General features: G+C 37.2%; 1 protein-coding gene and 1 pseudogene across 1 annotated transcript in view; both read left to right on the top strand.

The window, feature by feature from the left end:
• Positions 1–8,772: 8,772 nt before the first annotated feature.
• Positions 8,773–9,211, top strand: LOC100734438 (ubiquitin-like protein ATG12; annotated as a pseudogene).
• Positions 9,212–11,857: 2,646 nt separating this feature from the next.
• Positions 11,858–23,087, top strand: part of LOC134472500 (cytochrome P450 3A9-like) — a 42,334-nt gene continuing 31,104 nt past the window's right edge. Inside the window, exons 1-7 of the mRNA XM_063234185.1 lie at positions 11,858–12,048; positions 15,374–15,467; positions 16,017–16,069; positions 16,483–16,582; positions 18,124–18,237; positions 18,842–18,930; positions 20,161–20,309. Coding sequence (XP_063090255.1) covers positions 11,978–12,048; positions 15,374–15,467; positions 16,017–16,069; positions 16,483–16,582; positions 18,124–18,237; positions 18,842–18,930; positions 20,161–20,309 — 670 coding nt within the window. The 5' untranslated portion in view covers positions 11,858–11,977. The remainder of the gene's footprint in view (positions 12,049–15,373; positions 15,468–16,016; positions 16,070–16,482; positions 16,583–18,123; positions 18,238–18,841; positions 18,931–20,160; positions 20,310–23,087) is intronic.

Here is a 23,087-nt window from a genome sequence, read left to right as displayed (position 1 = left end):
CCTCAGTCTGATAAGGGATGTAGAGGTCCTTTGTTTCGGCCACGTGGTAGGCCATTGTTCTAATGTAATTACAGACACATGTGCAACAGTGTCTATCAGAGCTTTAAAGTATTTCTCATTAATTTTTATAAAACACATAGGCCTGTTTTAGTCACTTCCTTCATAAAATAAACCTTTTTGTAGTTTTGCTCTGAGGGTCTTGATCCCTCCTGAGCTGTCTATACTTAACAAAAGAGGGCTTCTCTTTAGGCAACAAAAACAATTGTGCCATGTAGTCTCCTGTTCAAAACCCAGATATCCATAGCACATGCAAGAACTTGTATTTCATGTCTACAACCACCATCAATCACCCTAGGCACAATAGTTATTCCTTTTAAATTTAGATCAGTCTTTTCCAGCACAAGACCAACTGTTCCTTCATGTGGGGGACCCCAAATTCTTGTCCTAGAAAGCATTTCCTCATTTATTGCTGGACATGGATTGGGGCCCATTCTATTTTTATGAGCCTGCTCTTAGACAAGAGTTTTTAGCACTACATCAAAATGCAGGAATTGGTCATTAGGAACGTTTGTGCCTGTTTGATATCATAAGGTATCAATTGATATGTATCTAAAACATTTTGTAAGAATCACACAGTAAATGCACTTTGGACTCCATTGTTAACCACACTTTGTCTAAGATTTTTTAACAGTTGTATTTTAAAAGGCTTATGAATAAAATACTCCTGATCATTATCATCTGTTACAACTCCAACCAGGAAGCAAGCAGGGAGGGTATTATTTGCTCCATTTGTGACTGCCTCTTCTGGCATCACCTGTAAGTTTCTGGATAGAGCCATATGAATGGTTTTTCATAAAGGCTTTAGCTCCTGCTGAGGTAATCCTTCTAGGGATTTTATTTTGGTGGCAGACACCTCAGCAGGGAGCTCTCTTCCTTCTGTGTCCGAATCAGAGTCTTTGGACTGTGAACTCTTTAACAGACTTAAAACTGAATGGATCAGATTCCAAGTTGAGAACATGCCAGGGGAAATGATGCGTACTGCCCTATGGGCTTTTAAAATATTTTCTTCAACTCTTTCCCAAATATTAATCTCTATAGTATCTCTTTGAGGAAACCATGGGTTATATTTGATTACCTCTTTTAACATTGTTGTTAAGTCTTTCTTTGGCACATGAGTCCCTGAGCATTTAAGCATGCTTTGGAGCAGTTGTAAATACCTTTGCTCCTCTGCTGAAACCTTTTGCCCCTTATTTTACTGTCAGATAAAATGGCTTTTCACAGTGGGGAGATTCACCCTTTTTTCTCCCTCTCTTCTCTTCCAGTCTCTTCAGAAGCATGGGTTTTTCCCTCAGCAGGCAGGACCTGGCTTGGCCCAAGTTTTTGGCTTGGTTTAAACAGTGTCAAGAGAGGGGGGTTTTCAAGTTGATGGTTTGAGGCCTAAGAGGCCTTTTAAGCCAGGGGGATCAAGAATGAGGTCAATCCAAACCTGAATGTACATAACTTGATCTGGGTGAGGGGACCGAAAACATATTGTTGGATGGCATGAGCTGTGGGCAAATCAAAACTACCTGCTGGGGGCCAGTTAGGAACCCAGGTGGGCCATTCAAGTTACAGAAGATACAGAGTCTCCCAGGATGTACTAGTTCTCCGTATCCTGGGCTCGATCCTTAAAGTCTCCAAAATGATTAAGGACCAGGTCAAAGGAGTCAAAGACATGATGGTACCTGGCCTATAGTTGTTAGTAACTGATCAAAGACAAAAACACAAAACAAGGTGCCACAAAAGACAAGGGAAACACTGAACATGCACAGGAAGGCTTTTCTGTCCACAGTTCAGGGACCTAAAGGGAAATAATTTTCATTATGACCCTTGAGTCCAGTAAGCCTCATGGAGCCTGCAACAGAAACCAAGGAAATGTTCAAATGGGCAATAAACCCCTAAGTTAGTAACAAATTTAATAAGTTCAAATGGGCAAAAATCCCAAAGTTAGTAACAGATTCAAATGGGCAGACTGCCCTAAAGTACAAAAGCACTGAACATAAAGTCAAATGGGCAAAGAAGACCCAAATTACAAATGGGCAAAAAAGCCCCAAGTTACACACTAACTAAAAGGCCCTGGAGGGCATCCTACTCTGGTGCAGAAGGAGCACTGGGCTCGTCTGCTGTTACAAATGTGTGTGCCAAAATCATATGGGTGAAAAAGCCCCAAGTTACAAAAGTAATACTTACAGATGTGAAGTCAATGGGTGAAAAATAATTTGGGGAGGGGTCCTTGAGATATCCCAGATGAGTCCTCAAATGTTGTACACAAAAAACAAGATAACATCTAAAAAACCCCAGCATTTTATTTAGGCTGGTACCCTGTGGCACAGTAGTGTTGGAATTTACAAAACTGTGAAACTAGGTTAGATTTTTAGGAGGCTTAAAAAGGAAAAAACTGCAAAGCATCTGTGGGACATAATAAGGGTGAAGAAGGCTTTGTTTCTCTTATTTGGCTTGGGGACAGAGTTCCTTGCTTAATCAGTTGCCTTTATGGAAATTTTTGCAGCTAGTGGTCAGCAAGTTCCTCTTTTACAGAATCTTAGCGACTTGTGGTCAGCTAATTCTAGGGACAATTATCTTTCACATAGTGGGACAAAGGTTGAGACAGAATATAGGCCACTTGCAGTCAACTAATTCCAGGAACAATTGTCTTTCACAAAGGGAGACAAAGTTTGAGACAGAGTACAGGTTTACCAGGGTAATGATGCATACAGAACAGGATAGCAGTGCTTTGGTTAGAGCACAATACAAGTAGCTATACTTATAAATTTACTGGTTGATTATAGCTGTAACCCAATTTATAGCCGCATAGTTGGGTTCTGTAAAAACCTACCCTGAGAAGTAGGGTTCTCTGCAACCCACTTGGGGACCTTCCTGACTCACAAGTTGCACCTCTCCTGCTCAATAAATACTCCCTACTCTTAGCCTCCATTGTTTCTAGAATTTATTGTTTAATTTTAGAGAACATGAACTCAGCCTATTGGACATCTAGAGGTCTAGAGGTCTAGAGGACATAGGCCTAAAGTTTTTTCTTTATACCATATTTAGGGGGTCTAATACTACTCCCATAACAGAAGAAGGTAAAAAGAGGGATTGAGAGGGTTACATTGATACATCAAGACTTTTGGTTTTTTAGTTAGTTATGTTCTTTCTCAATTCTTACTTCTCCCATCCCACCCTTGGTCTTTTGAAATATAGTGTTCTCTGAAGTACACAGCAGTTTTATCCCAACCTCCTTGCCTCCGAAGAGTAGTTTGTCTCTCTCCCACTGCAGACTCAGGGTTCCTTTTTTTTTCTTTTCTAATGATTAGAAACTCCTAAACACCTTATGTATAAAGGTACCAATTACAAGATTCACTTGCTCTCTCTCTAACCAGTAATGGGAAGAGATGACAGGAGTCATTCTGCAAGATGTGTAACAGTCTCACTATCTGTTCCTTTAGAAGAATATGTCTCATGCTTAGGTTAGATGGGATTCTGAAAAATCTTGCTCTTTAGGAAGATACAAAATAAGAATGAGACCCCATGCAGCATCTTGAGCAAATTTTCTCAAGCAACCAGCCTCTGAAACCAATCTCTTTAACAGATACGCAGATTAAAGCAGATTAAACAGATTAAAGCAGACATATTTGTGGGTTCCTAAACATTTCAACATGAGGGAGGTCCTCTAATCTACTTTTTAGCTGCAAATTCATCCTCTGCTGAAACTGATAAGTGATCTATAGTTGCTAAATAACATCTACAGACTTTTACAATCTTCTGTGGGTTCCTGGTGTGTGTTACAGGTCTAAACATTTAAAGATTTTTTTGTAGTAGACTTTGGAATAAAATCCACCTCGTGATTTTTGAGTAAAATCCAGCTCCTTTTCCTGCTTTCCTCATCTGTTTCTATGTAACTAGCAAGGACACTTAGATTACTCAGTGACAAAAAGTGGCAGAGCCACCAATCATGGTGATTGTGGCCCTGGAAGTAGCAAGGTGAAGCTGTCCCACTGAGCAGCTCCTGTTCGGGAAAACAAAACAGACTGTGCTCCCAGTGAGAATCTTGTACTAGATTCGCTTCAAGCCACTAAATTAGCAACATGATTTCTGGGTTGGGAAGCCTGCTGATGCATGACAGAAGCCTGGTTTGGCAGAGTGTTTCACACGTGGTGCAACCTCTAGTCACAAGATGGAAGCCTGGTTTGAGGTGGACAGCACACACGACCTGGTCTTGGAGACCTAAAAGTCCTCCCTATCTTTTATTCCTTTTTCTTTAGCTTTTTCCAGAAGTACCAAAGGAAAACTTCAAAGATGGATAGTTCATCTGTTTTATAAGTAACTTAGTATCTATTCCTGAAGTAACACCTTTAAATTGTACTTTGTGAAATTGGGGCCACTTTAAATGGATGATTTTCAAAAAAATATTTTTTTTGCAATTCAGTATGGGGTAAGTATAAGTTACAAAGTGGGGAGACATGACATCTGAACAGAATCTTAAATTTAAATACAATATTCCAGCTTGATCTATTTTATAGAAAGAGGAAAAGCAGACAGAAATCCCGTATGTCCAGGGTTTTATGACCCTATATAAAGACACAGAATTACATGGATTTTGTATAATCTGTAATGTCTCTGGGCCAATAGGATCAGCCATAATGGATTCAGAACATACAGAAGTTGAAGTCTTGGGTACCCAAACTGGGCATCCCTGATGATGGTGGCACCAGCAGTAGAGTGAAGGGGTGTCTGAGGAGGGCTGGGACCTACCTCAGCTGCTTCATCTAATTCATTGTCTCAAAAGGCTACTTCCTTCACACCACCTTTTCTTTAATTTATCTTCTTCCTCCCTTACCAATGGAATTCAGCCTGTTGTTACTTGTTACTACCCCAGCGATTCAAAGGTTAGTATGTGTCCCCTCTGAGAAGTCTTGGGTGTGGCAGGGTGTAATAAGAGTACATGTTCCTTTTGCTGTAAGTGATCTAGTCCAGAGCAAACAAAAATTGAGACTATTTTCAGAGGACACATGGAAGATTCATAGACAAATTTCAGGCTTTACCTATAATTTATGATCTAACTTGGACAGATCTTCATGTACTATATTCCACTTGTTGCAGTCCTGAAGTGAAAGCCCATAAAAGTCAGCAGCACAGCCTAAGGCATATGAAACAAATGCCCCAAATAGTACAAGATATGAATGAAATTCAAGTGCCCAGTACCAGATTGGAAATGCCAGATTGTGGGAAGCACAATAAAATGATTAGTCATTTGATTGATGGGATGAGAAAAAGCATGAGTAAGCCAATTTTGAATAGATTAGAGAAATTACCTGAGCCAAAGAAGAAAATCCTTTATTTTTGAAGCACATCACTGAAATCTTCTGTAAACGTACTAACATTGAGCCCAATTCACAGGCAAGAGTACTTTTCATATTAATAGAAAGCTTCTGAAGCATTGTATGGGTTCACATAAATGAAATTTTACGTTTGGCCTTTGATGTCCAAAACAGGGACAAAGTAGTAGGAAGCACCAAGATCCAGGGAAAAAGAGCTACAGGTACAAGAACAGACCCTAGTTTTCATTTCAAATTGGAAAACATAACACTGATCTCTCAGAGTAACCCAAAGACTCCTCTTACAAAGGGAGAAAATAAAACAGGGTGGCTGCTTCCACTGTGGAGAGTCTGAACACTGTGAAAAAACTGCAGTAAGTGAGGCCCTTGTGTACCTCTTGTGGGCCCCTTCTGCAAAGAGGGAAGACGCTGGCAATGACACTTCCTCTGAAAGGAAGAGAGACTATCTGCTTCCTTTTGGGCTGCCTAGAAGACAGAAGGTCCCCTAGGCCTCTCAAAGTTCCTATCAACATCACTTGCAGGAGCCTTGGGGAACTCAACCATGGACTTTAAGCCTGTTAGGTCAATTATCTCTTGAACAGATAAGGAGACAAGCCTGGACAAACCTCCAGTCTTGCACTGTTCATTCCCCAAGTCTTATTAATTCCCCTTCCATGTCTTTTGAATGCAGATTTAAGGGGAAAAAGAAGGAACAACTGTGTCAAATCTTGTTTGGAAATTCACTAAAATGTTTCTATATTCCATAGTGTTTGTCTGAGTTTGTAATTTCATATATTTATGTGTGTTTTCGTGATTAGACTTTTTCAAGCCTGCTATATGTTAAACCTCTCATGGGAAGAATTTTAATTGTCTTTTTTGGTGCTTGAAACATGTTCTGAAGGTACTAGACACACAGCATAATCAATGCATAGTGACACTGTGTTCCCAGTCCAGTCCTGATATCCCCAAATCACAGGGCCCAAAAGAGCTGGGCCATTCTTCTAACCACAAATTTTAAATACCTCTGGGTTCTTCCAAATCTGCAAGATCAAGTCTGTCATACTGAGAATGAGCCCTTGGTTACACAGAAAAATAATTTTGCTTTCTTCTCCTTTTAATACATAATCAAGATTATTAATTACATAATGTTAACCCAGTACAAAAATCATTCCAGAGAAATGATGCCTCCTAATTGAAATCATTTCACTGAGTCAGTGGAAATCAAATTATATTTCCCTTGAGTGATAGTATTGCCAGAACTAAGCCAAAGACCTGGTTCTGGTTCTGGTGTCTCATCAGATTAGTTCTGGCTACTCATCTCAAAACGCCATCTGAAGAGATAAATGGTGGTGAAAGCAGTAATGAGTTTATTCTCAGTGTAACTCCACTGGCAACAGTGAAGAACTTTCTTCAAGTTGCCAACAATAATGTTGGTGTAATACAGGAAACAAATGCAGGTAAGGGTTGAAGGTTTGAGTAAAATCCAGCTCCTTTTCCTGCAAATCTCAGGCATGGGATGATTGCTGGCTGGTGATTGAGGTCGAGCTATATCTGGTTGATTGCCCTCTCCAGATTGTCACATAGTGTTTCATCAATGATAAAAAAAAAGTTGTCCCTGCTTAGGGTGTAATTTCACTCTTATCACAATAACAGATCTATAGTTCCTAAATTCAAGGTGAATGTTAAGAAAATGACTCAGAAAAAGAACTAGATAGAAAGGCAAGACGGAGTTAAATCAATGAAGGGGTCTTCCTTTAGATTTAGGGCAATGACTGTAGAATTCTAAGCACTACTTGGCTGGTCTAAAGCAGCATATTGGAAAAGCCTGGAATTCATAATCTTTTTTGATTATGGTTTATCTGTCATTCTTCAAAATATCTTTCTCACTCTAATCTTGGTGTCTTCAATCTTGAAGGAGAAGCAGAGATCAGATAAGTTTATGTCTACTGTAAATATTCTCTATTTTTATTTATTTATTTTTTTTATTTAAGAGGAAAAAGAGAAAAACACAAAACAAACCAAAGCGGTGTAAGGGTACACGTAATACAGAACTACAAAAAAACAAAACAAAACAAAAAAAAAACAAAACAAACAAACAAAAAAAAAACCATAACAGTAAGAAATCACCTGTTAGTATATTACATATTATCATCTTGAAAATAGTTCCTCAAATCACAGTATCAAAGAATACAAGGTGGACATTCAAACAGGTAGACTGCAAACAGCTGTGTTCAATGATCCAAAAACATTGATACAGTCAGCTATTTAACACCCCTAAACACACTTGCTGTTATATCCGTTAGAGCTCTTTTTCTTTTTTTTTTTCCCTCTCTTTTTTACAACAAAATTCACGCACTTTGGATTTCATTACTCCTTAGTGCTTATTACTTTTTTTTGGGGGGGGGAAGAATACAGTCAAATATGGCAAAACAAAGCTGTCAGTCAATACCAAGGATAGACATAGCACATGATGTAGAACAGAGTACAAGTTTATCAACAATGGTTATCAACGTTGTCCCTTGTTTCCTTAAAAAGAATTGTCTATCTCATTAGATATTATAAAGTTGGACAAAACAGTAGAGAACAAGACCAATAAAACTTAGGCATTGTAAACATGTAAATATTCTTTAAATGATTAAAATTTCCATATGAAGACCTGAGTAGGAATCTCACTCAAATTTTAAGGTAGCATGCAGACAAAAATGCACTGTGATGATAAAGATGGCAAGTGGCTACCGTGCATTTATTTACCCATTGGATATTGCAGGAAAAATGAAGAATCAACGCTTTCAGCATAGGCAGATCTTAATTCTTCTTTCAGTATCACCTGGACTAAAAATATGAAAATTTACAATGTCAGGCTGATTGTGATCCATATATCACTGAGTCTGTGTACCACCTGTCCTCTGCTAGTGACATCAGAGTCAGAAGACCATTTGGGTATTAGTCATCTATATATTCTAAGCACTTAAACCAGACATTTAAGGGTACACAGTAATTTTTTCAATAAATACATGCATAAATGAAAGACTAGAGGTCTTGGGATGTTCTTCCAGCATATAGGGCCTCTCTACAAATGTGCAGTAAAACTGTTAGCATAGAAATCTCTTAAAGTGTTTACTCTCTATTGAATTGATTTCACAAAAACGTGCCACTTCTTATTGATCTTTGTGGAACAAGACCTTTGTTGTTAGAACAGGGTGTGTTTATTCTTAAGGAATTGTTCCTGTTGGTATAAATCCCAATTCAGTTGTGCCAGTGCCAAGAGGTGACCAGGCAGGTGGTACAGAAAAACTGCTTACAAAGGCTGAGGATGCAAAAGAAGGAAGAGAAAAAGATGTGCATAGGCACAGTTTAAACTTTTATTTCTGTTTTGTTAACAATATCAAGGCCACTTCTGGCCCTGCTCTGCCCTGGGATGATTGTGGAGGAATCAGAGTCCCTGCTGTACCTCCCCGGTTGCTGTGGCTGCTGGCAGCCGGGCACTTGGGGAACTCTCCCTGGAAACAGCCACACCATAGCCTCATTCTTCTGCTGCAGTTTTGTCAGGGAAGGAAGGACCTGCCAGTGACACCAAGAAAAGAATTGACATCTGGGTAAAGGCTGTGGGAGACACCCCTATAAGGAAAGCAAATAAGTGGGCGGTAGAGCAAATGTTGACGATCTAAGGACTCATTGATTTTTTTTAGAAAGTCCTTTAAGTTTGTTGCCTCTGAACAGTTGTTTATTTATGTGACTCAATCATTTGCACTTTCCCAGATCAGGAAGTTTGAAGTAGTGGTAAGTTAGTCCTGTGTTACTGCAAATCTCAGGCATGGGATGAACCGCAGAGAAAAATAACTTGCTTCTCAAAATGATTGTTTAAAAAGGAAATGGCTCTGAAAAGTTTTGCTGCCAGTGGCAAGAGACTTAATGAATATGGACTGCTCAGCCTGTATCTGCTCTCACTCATGAATATGCATAAGAAAACATCCACAGAGTGAATGGATTCACAAAAATATGATAAATGTTAATACAAAAATCATCATGAAAGATTAACATTACAGTATGTCCATTGTTCCTGCCAGAATTATTGTTTCTGAAGAGCCTCCAAAGGAGAAAAGGAGATTGAAACTATAAATTTCTTCATTACTGGTTCTTAGTGTCTGAAATTGTTTACTCATATTATTGGTACTCTGTTGACTTTTTATGGTAAAATTAATTTTTTAAAAATAATTTTATTTTTGTAGCTTATTCAGGGATTCTCATTTTGTTCGAGAGAGTGAGTAGCTTATATTTATATTTTATCTACTGTAACGCCTTTTGTAACTAACGCAGACATGGTGACTGAATACCTTACATAGTCCAGCAGAGGGCTGCCCTGCTAGTCACAAAGGTTTGGCAGTTTGACTTTCCGTCATTGCTAGGTGATTAACAGAAGAAAAGACTGTTCTTGGTAACTTACAATATTATTAAGATGAAAGACTTTAAACAATAAATATAGTTATGTTGAGTAGCAAGTAATTTTATAAGTTCTGCAAAAATGAGTCATGCAGCAGTTTTCATTCCTGTCATTTAAGATTCTTTCATCACAATGTTGTGTTATTCTCAATTAGAAATGTCAAAAACTGGCTGAGTAACTCTGACAACATCAAGTGTTTCATACTGGATTTTCCAGATTGAAAGCACACAAATAATAACTGAAAAATAGCCTTAGATGCTATGTATTTCTGTGCCATGACTTCAGAGTACTGTTTTTACTATTGATATCAGATTGATTATTGCTCAAAGTGAGAGTCATTCCAATAAATTTAACTGAATATTCAAACAATAAAAAAATCAGAATGTTGAGCTTTTGATTGCCATTCAATTTAGGTATCCCAACCCCTGGAGCCTGGGTTAGGATGGGTCTGGGACTGTTAGGGATCTGGCCCCACAGCATGAGGTAAGAAGTAAGAGAAGCTTCATCTATATTTAGAGTTGCTCTCCATAGTTTACTTGACCATCTGAGCTCCATATTCTTCAGATTAGCTGCAGTATTGGATTTTCATATGAGCATAAACTGTATTGTGAATTGAGGATGTGAGAGACCTAGATTGCATGTTCCTTTGAATCATCCCGAAGTCACCCCCATACCAGCCTGTGGAGAATTGTCTTCCATGAAAACTGGTGCCCAAAAGGTTGGAGATCATTGGCTTCTAATTTTCTATTTCTAAATTAAATAGACAAGTGACATGGCTCTGAGTCAAGAACATGAGGTACTATAATTTCCAAATACTCAACCACTGCATCTCTTCCATTGGGAATCTGATAGGAGGCTCACTGGTCACAATGATTGCTTTTACCAGTCTCCTCCTAAATCATCTCTAGAGACCTGCTTTTCACTTATTGAATAATAACTAATTCATCTAAAACAAGGAGCCATTTGCTGTGTCAGTCATTGATTCAGAAAAAACTTGGAATCATATTTTTTGGATATTGTGTGTGTTATCTGTAGAAACAGCACCCATGACATTTGTGGTTAATGTATTTGGGAGTCTACCTTTCCATGCAAGCTGTTCTTTTCTTCTGCCCTTTCATACCGATTAATCATTGACATGCAGGCTTTTCTGAGAAAGTTAATACTTAACTTGTTGTTTGCTACATGACTCTCTGAAGCCCTGCAAATGCAGCAGCGTGAATTCATACTGTTCAGTAATGCAGCCATCAGCTTCAGCTTTTCCATGTCCTGTGTCTCCTTAGCGACCCTTTTGGCAGAAGGCTCTTTGCAGCCAGCCTGAATGCACCAGGAAGGCAGCTGAGATAGAAGCTTCACTTGCTCTCTTACCATAGTGAAGGAAGATTGAGTGGTTACCACAGACTCACATAGGCCATGTAGAAGCCCCGCAGTGTCTCCTAGCTCAACCAAATTATCTAGATGCCAACTCTGTAAAGTCTTCTTAAAGGTCTAGTAGCATAATAATGAATAATATTTTGACTATGCCCTGAAAAGCTCATGATCTTGTAAAGGCAAACAATCAAGGAAACAAAGTATATTGCACCAGATGCTGCAGATAACAGATGTCCAGAGGATAAAATGCTTCTATCCAGGACATTTAATAAGAAAAGACTAGATGATGAAGCTTTGACTGAGTTTATGAATTTTGAAGGATGAATAAGAATCTTCTGTGGGCACAGGAAAGTTTAGGCAAAGGAACTTGGACAAGTAAGTAAACATATATATTCTTGTTTGAGTGAATTTCAAGCATTTCAGTATAACTGGCACTGAATGCAAGAACAGAGTCCAGGTTTTGCAATGCCAATCACTTCCGACATGAGCAAAGTACTTTGTCCATAATGATAACACTGAGCTTTTTAAAATTTTCCACAAACTATGACTCAGAGCCCACAGTAGGCACATTTATGACTCTTCTGACTGCTGAGGTAGGGAAGCCACCAGACTTTGCAACTGGGGTGGAGCACAGATGGTTTTGCTACTAGTTGCACATCCAGTCCCACCTCCTTCCCCAGTAAACATTTGTGATTGGTCTCATTGAATTACAACTGGGCAGGAAAGGGGAGCTTTGCAGGCAGGGCCCTGAAAAGTATCACACAATTAGCTGGGAAGCAAAATCAGTGGAGAGAATCGCTGGAGGAAATTTGTAATGAATCTGATTCCAAACTATGCCATGGAAACCTGGGTTCTCCTGGTCACCATCCTGGTGCTCCTCTATCTGTGAGTAGCTGTCTAAAAAGCCCGGTGGTATCATATTTTTGGAATCATATTTTTTGGATATTGTGTGTGTTATCTGTAGAAACAGCACCTATGACATTTGTGGTTAATGTATTTGGGAGTCTACCTTTCCATGCAAGCTGTTCTTTTCTTCTGCCCTTTCATACTGATTAATCATTGACATGCAGGCTTCTCTGCATTTGAGGACTTGGGTTACAAATCATATTGCTCTTTCTCTTAGATCAAAAGTAAAAATGACAGGGCACTTGTTTAAGAGCTGGATGTTACCAAAATCTAAGGGATGATTACAAATCTAATACAACACTTTGAAGGAATCACTAAGTACTTGTCACCTAGAAAACTCCATTAGTGGTATCACTTGCTTTGGATAGTGATCAACCAGATTTATCCAACCAGAATTTAGCAAAGGTAGATTACTGTCCCATGTTCAGTGGGACGCAAACTTACACAGCTGCTCAGGATTCTGGGATAAGAGGTTTCTTCATGAGTTTTTATGTCATTATCTTTTTGTTCTCTGTCTGTTCACAAATGTGCACGAAGATAGCCCTTTGTTGACATAGGTTGTTCTTGTACCTTCTGTAGCCCACTCCAGCACCACTTGCACAATTCTCTAAGATCACACCTGACAGATTCAGGTGATATTCTTACCTCTCTGAAAATCCCCTTCCTTCTATAGCTGAATTCCTCTACTACACAATATACAGTACTCTTTAACTGTAAATAATGATTATTTTGAAAAGAAAATGATGTTTTGAACTTTTTTTACATTTCTTTGACTTTTCTTCCTTGTTTCTGGGTGCTTAGCTTCAGGCCAGGTATATAATTTTTCCCCAATATAAAATCTACTGACAGCCTCAAAATGTGAGAATCCTCAGGCCAGCTTGCATTTAAAAATATTTTTCCTTTTAAAATATAGAGTCAAATTAGGGTCAACTAAAAAATTTCCTGTCCAATATTCCTATCCAATAAAAAAGTTCCTGTCTATGGTGGGATGCCAGGCACCAAAGAGCAAGAGAAAGAGGTGTTGTATTGGACTGTGGGTAGAAGAAGCTCCCATCATGTCACATTTGATTTGTATGTCAATTTTACATTTGTAAACAGGAGCTAGTCAATGTGATGTGAAAACAGGAATTAAAAGTCTAGTGTAAATATTCAAAGAGAAAATTAGAAGTTTAGGGAAATATATTTTCCATAATACCTTAAAATATGGTCATGCCATTCTACTCAATTTTAAAATTTCCTTGAGATGAGTACATGAGTTGAATTTAGAATATGGTAAATGGCTAAAATTTTAAAGTATTTTTCATTATAAAAGACACATTGCCATCAGTTCCCCTCAGGTGCCCTCAAAATATTCCCTCTCATTTCAAGCAAACTCCATTATTCTTGTCACGTTTTGAAGTTGTTTTTGGAGTCCTCTATGGTAACTTTTTATGGATGCTTCAATGTCTTGCACCAATTCAAAATATTAAGGACAATTTCTGTCAAATAAAAATATTCAATGTGTCCTCAGCCAAATTATTTTCTTGCTCTGCTTTTTCTAGATTTTCCCTAAAGTTAAAATGACCATGAAACATAAGCAGTTTTAATCAATTCAGGATATTAAGGGAACCATAAAAGTACAACTAAAAACCATGAATAAATTGCTTCAGACAGTGGCAAGAGCAATGAGATAATGGGGCTCAAAGGCAGAGAAGCATTTTGAGGGGGGTTAATGCCAATGTGTCTTTTAATGTAAAATATTTTTAAAAATGTGGACCTTCACCACACATTTGGATCACCCCTTGTACATCACATTCCTTTACAAAGTTAAAATAGGAGTGCAGTGTTTGGGACAAGAGGCATGCTTAAAATGATCTCATCTTTTTAGAATAATGACAAGAAGATAAATATAATGTAAAAATGTCTATGTCTCAGATACTGCTTACATATATGGTTTTAAATATATCTGTGTAGCAGTTTGTTTTACTTTTTTTAAGTGTACCTGGCCACCAAGTTATCTCAGTCTCTCATTGTAAAAGACAGTATGAGCCAGTGATGAAATAAAAGATACCCAGGTGGGAATTAGGAGCAAATGAGAAAATATTCCTGTCCACTCAGGGAAGAACTCCTAGAGACACACATGTGTACCAGCCCCTGCTTAATGTCACTAGGGAGTAGAAGTGATGGCATCACATCTGCTTCCTAAGTCAACACAAGTACTGAAATGACACTGAAAAACTATAGTCTGATTCTCTCAGGAACACTCAAAGTCAAGTTTGTAGATTTTTATCAAGTATACAATCTTGGGTGCCTAAGATTTTCAACTACTGTTAGCTAATTTTTGTGATTTGGGGGATTTTTCAGGGAGTGTGAGTGTTGTAGTCAGGGGTTGTACACAGTGAACAATTCAGACCAGGACATGGAGTTTATAATATTTTTATAATGGTCACTGGAAGTTAACACAGGAGAATGTAGGAAATCTATCCGCAACACCAATGACATAGATTATTTAGTCAAGAGTCTAAACCCCATGGCAATGTCCCACATGAGTCCACATAAAAACCCAGAGCTCAGGACAACACCTCCACGAGTCCAACTGGAAGTTCAGAGCCCACAAGAAGGACTCACACCGGTCTCCTTTATGGATTCGTGCCAGGAAGACCCAAGGGTCAGAGGTGGAAGCCAGAAAGTCTATGCCAGCAGGATGAAGGAGCTGTGCTAGTGGGATGAGGGTTCCACACTGGAGCCGAGAAGTCACACTCACAACAAAGAGTGGGGCTGTCCTGAAAGGCACCACAGCTGTCCTCAGCGACATAGAGGCCCCGAGCTCTTCCGATGACAAGCACAGTCGGGTACGTGCCAGGAAACAGCGTGATGATTTCATCCTGGAAACCAGGCAGCACATATCTTCCCCTCCGGAGCCGGGAAGCAATGCTGGATGTGAAGACCAAAGCTTCTCCAGGAGAACCAACAGCTCAGACAGCAACTCGTAGGAGAACCCACAATGCTTCCTTAATGCCTCAATCCCTCCCAACACCTCTCTTCTTTTCCACCTATCCTGGCAACCCTCTTCAGGTGGAGCATCTTCTCTCAATACATGCTGATGTAATCCAGCTGGTGTTAAGTTGACCACCAGTTCTCAAACCATAACAGTGAGAGAGAAGATAATGAGCAATTGTAATTATACCTACTGGAGTTTTGATTATTGTTTATTTATTACTTATTATCTTCCTGGCTTGAACTCTAGTTCTTGAGCCAGTGACTAATGACTCATATTTATATACAGTTAAAATCCTTGCACCTGGTTTTCTCTGTTACTTTGTAGCTATGGGACCTCTTCACATGGCCTTTTTAAGAAGTTGGGAATTCCTGGACCGAAACCTCTCCCCTTTTTTGGAACTATTTTGGGCTACCGCAAGGTGAGTATTGTCTATGTGTAAAGGTGGCATCTCCCCAAATTTCTGTATTGAGTGGAAGTACTAGAAAGATAGCTGTGTCTTCATTAACTCACATTTTCACTTAACAACATGATTGAGACATAAATTTGCTGATTGACAGATGTCACTAGAATTTTCAAAATCCTACATGATCTAGAATTCCAAAGACAGTTTATAAGATCAACAAAAGAATGCTGAATGAAGAGATTAAAGAGCTTTCGTGTTCCTGGGAAACTCACTTTCCTCAGCTTTGGTTTCCTCACATGCCCACAGAGGAAATAATGTAGAGGTTTCAGGATTTCAGACATCACAACCAGAGCAAGAACAGTACTAAATGAGAAAGGGTTCCTTAACATTAATAGACAAGGAGGTATGCTTTTGTTACAGATGTCTCTGAATACAATTTTTCTTCTAAAAGCACATGAGACATATTAAGCCTGAATTCATGGGATTCCAGTCATTTGTATCTGTTAGAGATGTGGTCATTACATTTATAGCAATAATGGAATTTGGTTTTCCTTCTCTCCCCAGGGTTTTTGGGATTTTGATACAAATTGTTATAAAAAGTATGGAAAAATATGGGGGTGAGTATCCTGGAAACTTGCATTAGATTATTTTGTTAGGGTGAGGTATGCACTGTCTGAAGACAATATCAGTCTAGAGTTTTGGGGATGCAGCTGTCCAAGACTTTTGGAGATGTGTTTGGGCAGGTCTCCAGTACATCACAGGAGTTGAAATCCACAGTCTAAATTGAGAACGCTGCATGTTATGATTTTTCTTCAGGCGATGATGGACAAGGGCCTACTAGCCTTATTTTCTGTCTATGGTTTGGCCATTCCTTTAGTCTCCACTTTTCCTTTCTTTAGTTCCCTTTAACTGCATTATTTGAGACCTTAATACTGCGTTCTTACAAATGTATGGTATTTTTTCTATGTTGATTTCCCTTTAATTAAATGCTGACAGTAAAGAATTTTTCAACTCTGTTTTCCTACCACAGGTTTTATGATGGTCACCAGCCTGTGTTAGCTATCACAGATCCAGACATGATCAAAACAGTGCTGGTGAAAGAATGTTATTCTGTCTTCACAAACAGGCGGGTAAACATCCACTTTTCAACATTTCAGTATCGACTTATTAGTTCAATCTTATCATGAAATAATTATAAACTCACAGGAATTTGCCAAAAAGAGTAAACCAGGAGGTTGCAAGTACTCTTTATCTTGTTTTTCCCTAGATTATATTAGGACAAATTTATTGTGTAGTTACAAGTATAGTAATAGGAAAGTAATACAATCCATGGAGTTTCCAGTTTCTTATGCTCTCATTGTGTGTAGCTCTATGAAATTCATCACATGCACGCATTTGTGTAACAATCAACTCAGTCAGCATATGGAACTGTTTCTTTACCAAGAGCTCTCTGTGCTTGGTAGCCTGCCTTTCCTATTAACAAGAAACATTTTTCAGAGTAGTTGTTCTCCTTTGGAGGGGGCCAATATATTTACTTTTCCATTTATGATTGTGTTGTCATTGGCACTTCCTGGTTCTTTTCCTGTAGCTTCTATCATGTTATTTTTCTGTCTTAAATATTACATAGTTGTGTGCTTTACACTTAAAGTATATGATCCAGTTGGTGTTAAATGTTGTACAGTGCATGACGTTAAGGTCAAGTTTTTTTCTTTTCTTTTAGGACCATGTGTGTCCAGTAAAAGTCACATGGGTCTAGGTGTGAGGATCTGTTTTTCATTTTCAAATTTTATGCCATTTAATCACTGTCTTTCTTCCTCTTGTACCACACCATTATTATTGTGTCTATGTACTGAATCAACATAATGTATAATGATTCTGACAATCTCATTTCATATTTTTCAGAATAATTTCACCTATTGTTATTTTTTGCCTTGTCATACAAATTCAGAATAAACTTTTGTATGTCTTACAAGAAACTTACCAATATTTTGGTAAGAGTTGAATTCTTCTAATAGGTAACTGGATAAATCATTATTATTGGTATGCTGAGTTTGTATGTCTATGATGCCTATGTACCTCTCCATTTTTTAGGCATTTGTTTTGTTTGTCTGTTTGTTTATTCCTTCCATCAACATTTTCTAGTTTCTAGTACCCAGCCCAATACATGTTTTGCTAGAACTGTACTTCAAAGTACTTTATTTTCTCCAAAGTGATTAATAATAAAAATGTGTTTTTAAAATGTTTTCACATACTCCCATTTTATCTTAAATATATGCCTAGTTTTTGTGTATTAATTTTCATACTGAAACCTTGATGGAGGCATAGTTCCAGAGATTTTTGTGTACTACCTGAGACTTTCTATCTTAGAAAAAAATTTTCTTTTCCAAACCATATAACTTTTATTTTTTGCTTGCCTTACTGTAATAATTCAACTGGCTATAAGCATCAGTTAAAATTCAGAAAAATAAGGAATATTAAAGATTATATTCTTCAGGCTGAGGATATAGCTTAGCTGCTCAGGTGTCTGCCTGCAAGCATGAGGTCATGAGTTTGATCCCCAGTACAGAAAGAGAAAAGTTTATATAATTCATAAAGTCCATTATAACTATTCTTATTCAACATCATAGTCTACTATGGAGTAGGGCAAAATATCTTTTTTTTTGAGCTGTAGACTTTTGGCCCAGTGGGATTTATGAAGAAAGCTATCAGTATATCTGAGGATGAAGATTGGAAGAGGATAAGAACATTGCTGTCCCCAGTGTTCACTACGGGGAAACTCAAGGAGGTAATATAATAAGAGAACTTTTAAAAGGAAACTTAAAGAATGAATCTTCATACTTGTACAAGTTAAGAATACAGTGTCTTTCCAAAAGGTGGTGCTTTGAATTTGAATTTTCTAAAAGTGGCACTTTATCTTTAGGTTTGATAAGACATATTATAATATTCAGTATTAGGACATAAAATATGTCAGTAGACATCCACAAACATACATCTGCCATAATACACATGCCTGTGTTTTAAATATGTTTATTATAAAGTAAGATTCCCAGAATAAAATCCCACTAGGATATCTACTTCTGGAAAAGACAGACTTGATTTCTTAGAAATAGATAAATCTTAGAAAAGGAAGATTATTTACTAGGAATTTTAGACTTACTTTTTATTGATTTATTAATCTTTCTTTAATTTTTCCTTAAGATATAAATTGCCAGAATTCATATGTTATGAATATCCCTATCATATTTCTTAGCAGATGATCCAATTAAACTTTTTAAGTCCAAAAAAATTCACTATAAATGACAGTTACAGTCTCATTCTTGGGAAAGTCAGACCATAGGATCTAAGTATCCTATCCTCATCTACCTAAGTGTGCTGTGTTTTGTGCTTAGATGTTTCCCATCATTGAACAGTATGGAGATGTACTCGTGAAAAACCTACGACAGAAAGCCAAGAAAGGTGAACCTGTCTCCATGAAAGAGTAAGTAGCAGTGAACTGAACTATTCTGAGACTCTCCTTCTGCCTCCCAGGGAGCTGAAATTCCTGATGCTGAATAACTGCAGTAACCAGAGAAAAGCAGCCATACTGCATTACAGTTTCAGCAGGCCATCCATAAAATACATCTTTCAAGAGAAAGTTGGGAAGCTAGAGCCGAGTCTTCCCTCTGTTTACAAAAGTCAAGAGTAATTTAGCGGCTTAATTATCTTTTTGGCTACTCTGGAGGATATAATGTACAGTTTAGAAAGAACAAAATACAATTGTACCAAACTTGTGAGGGTAGAGACCAGTGGTGATAGGAGAAGGCACCTGTAGTTATTGGAAGGTCCTGAGTGGGGCACAAATATGATGTGAAAATTAACTTAAATCACTTCATGAGTTTATAGAGATTGCCATAAAATTAATAAATATTAATCTTTTTATTAGTTTTTGTTCCTTTAACAATAACAGAATGAAGGTTCTAGAGAGGATATGAGTAGGACAACTAGAAAATTTATTGAGTAAACTGGAATTTTGGAATTATATAAGAGCCATGAATATGAACTGAGATTCTACTAAACAAACTGGAGGTTGTTTACTTAAATGTAGAATAATACAAATCCAAATTGGAGAGATTTACTATAGTTTTAAATTAGCAATAGTCTTGGTTTTCATATTCTGCAAGAATAACTCTGGACTGAGGACATCATCAGATTCCAGGGGAAGAAGAACAGATCTATCAGTAGCTTGAATAAAGGATGTAAATTAGAAGGATAGTGTTCCTAGCAACTCAGAACAGGTGTTACTGTTGTATGATGTATGAAAAATTAACTGTTTTCACTGACTATGATGAGTCAGGCCCTAGATCCATGTCACCTTTCTTGTTTTCCCTAGGAAGAATCAATGACTCCATCCTTGTCCTCATGATGCATCGTGTTTGCACATGTATTATTGTTCACACTATTGTAATATATCTGTATCTATCAATTTAAATCACTTTAACGTCCTTGTCACCCCTGGAAAAATGGAAGTTGTTAGTCCTCAACAAATACCCAACAAGTGTGAGTGAGGAAGAACATAAAAGAGTATCCAGATTGTCCAATAGGTAGTTCTAATGGGGTGTGCACTTGTTTTTCCTGGCCATAGGAATTTACTCACACCCCTTAATTCATAAGTAACAGAAGAATGGAAGAGAAGTGCAAATTTTAATTTTTCACATCCTTCCCTACTCAGTGTCTTTGGGGCCTACAGCATGGATGTGATCACTGGCACATCGTTTGGAGTGAACATTGATTCCCTCAACAACCCACAGGATCCGTTTGTGGGAAAAGTCAAAAAGCTCTTAAAATTTAGTTTTTTTGATCCATTGTTCCTCTTAGGAGGTAGGTGGACTACTATTTTATTATTTATTGCTTTTTAAATTATTAATTGAGATATTATTCACATACCATCCTTCCTGTATATTTACACTATACAATTTTATGGTTTTTCAGTACGTTTAAAGTTTATCACAGCCATCATCACGTGTGTAATTATAAATCATTTTTATCAATTCAAAAGCCTGTAGCCTGGAATCATCAACTTTCCTACCATCTTTGGGCCTAGACATATATTAATCTCTTTTCTAATTCTGTATAATTTACTATTCTGGACATGGCATACAAATGAAAGTGTATAATACATAGCCTTTTGTTTTCTTTTCTATTTTTGTGGTAACGGGGATCAAACTCATTACCTCACGCTTGCCAGGCAGGCGCTTATGCCACTGAGCTAAATCCCCAGCCCTACATACCTTTTGGTGGTGGTTTCTTTTATTTGTCATTGTTTTCAAGTTCCATTCATCCTGAAGCATGTGTCAATGTTCTACCTCCTTTCACAGGCAAAGAATATCTCATTGGACAGACATAGCATATTTCTTTTGTTCACTAGTTACAAACATTTGGATTGTTTTCATCTTTTGGCTATTGGGAACAGTAGGGCTATTGCTGTTATGGATGTTCTTGTACAAGTTTGACTTGAAAAAACTATTCTTAGTTATGTTTTCAATTTAATTTTAGTGTTACTAGTTCATCCTTGTTGTATGGAGTAGTAGGTTTTATTTCACCATATTTTCATATGCATATGAAACACTTTGATTAATTTAACTCTCCCGTACTTCCTCCCCTTCCTCTGCTCTCCTATGATCCCCTTTCACTTCCCTAATAGTCTCCCATCAACTTTCCTGTCGTGTCTCCTTTCTTTTTGAAAATATTTTTTTAGATTTACATATGGGACAAAATGTGATAACTGACTTTCTGAATCTGGCTTATTTTGCTTACTGTGTTGATCTCTAGTTTCATCCCCTTGTCTGCAAGTTGCATAATTTGACTTTATTGTTTTTATGACCAAAAACATCCTATAGTGTATATATATACTACATTTTCTTTATCCATTCATCCATTGACAGACACCAAAGTTTAGTTTATTGTGAATTGTGCCACAATGAACATTGGTAGGTGGATGTCACTACAGTGTGATAACTTTAATCATTTGGAAATGTACTAAGGAGTGGTATAGCTGCATTGAGTGGTAGTTCTAATTTTCGTGTTTTAAAGAACCTCCACACTGACTTCTACAGTGGCTCTATTAGTTTACATTCCCACTTAAAGGGTAGGATATTTCCTTTTCTACTACATCTTCATCATAATTTTTAAAATATTCTTAATGATAGCTATTATTACCATGCTAAGATAGAATCTCAATGCAGTATTGATTGCTCTGCTGGATAAAAGTGCTGAACATTTTCTAGTACATTTATTGGCCTTTTGTACTTTTTTTTGAAAAGTGTTTATTTGCTTACTTAATGATTGAGTATTTTAATTTTTGAATGATTGAGTATTTGAATTTTTGGTGCTATCTGAAGATTTTTTGAGTTCTTTATATACTCTGAATATTAATCCTCTACCAGAAAAGTAGCTTTTAAATATTTTCTCCCAATCTGTGCAGAATCCATTCACTCTGCACTGTCTCCTTTGCTGTGCAGAAGCATTCTAACTTGTTGTAAATCTCTGTAATTACTGTTCTCATTTCCCATATTTTTGGAGTCCTAATCAGCATGCCTATGACAAGTGATTCCCTCTATTTGCCTCTTATATTTCAAAATTTCAAGTCTTAAACCTGGGTGTTTTATTTACTTTGAACTGATTTTGGTTCAAATTTTATTTAAAGAGAAGAAAACAAAACAGAAAAGGACAGAAATAATACACAATTTCAAAAAAACAGTAAGAAATCATTAGTTGATAAATTACATATTGTCCCCTTAGAAATAGTTGTTCAAGTTGAAAAAGTAAAGCTTACAAAGTGGACATTCAAACAGGAGACTGAAAACAGTTCTGTTTAATGGTCCAACAAAAACTTAGCAGTATGGTTATCAATCTTACACACTTAAACATACGTGCAAATATATCCTTTAGAGCACTTTCTTTTCCTGTATTTTTTTAAAATAGCAATTATACATTTTCAGCTTTATTACTCCTACCATTCCTATTTCTTATTACAGTACAGATATAATGTGATATTAATAAATATGATTCTTATTGAACTGATTTTTTGTACAGGATGAGGGATAAGGATTTGGTTCAATGCTTTATATGGGGATGTTTGGTTTTCCCTATACTATTTGATTTAAAATGATAATTTTCTCCCAAAGTGTATTTTTGACACCATTATAATACTCAGATTGCTACAGTGATATGGACATGTTTATAATACTCAGATTGCTACAGTGATATGGACATGTTTCTGAGCCATTGATTCTACTCCTTCAGTCTTGTGCCTGAGCCAGTGCAAGTACTATGAGTAGTATATAATTCGAAATTGAATAATGTGATGCTCTAGCCTTGAGTTTTCTTCTTAGGATTGTTTTGTTTATGCTGGATTTTTTAGATTTCCACATGAATGTTATAATTATTTTCTCCAATTCTATAAAGAATGCAATGACATATTGATGGGAATGATATTGAATTGAAAGATTGCTTTTGTTATGTGGTCATTTTAACAATATTAATTTTGTTAATCTATGGGAATGGTATTGAATTGGTAGGTTACTTTTGGTATATGGCCATTTAACAATATTAATTCTGCTAGTCTATGAACCAGGGAGGAAGGAGAGCTCAATATAC

Source organism: Cavia porcellus, unplaced genomic scaffold (genome assembly GCF_034190915.1).
Source record: "Cavia porcellus strain 051 isolate PalLab524CR breed Dunkin Hartley unplaced genomic scaffold, mCavPor4.1 scaffold_23, whole genome shotgun sequence".
NCBI lineage: Eukaryota > Metazoa > Chordata > Mammalia > Rodentia > Caviidae > Cavia > Cavia porcellus.
This window is presented reverse-complemented; position numbering and strand designations above follow the sequence as displayed.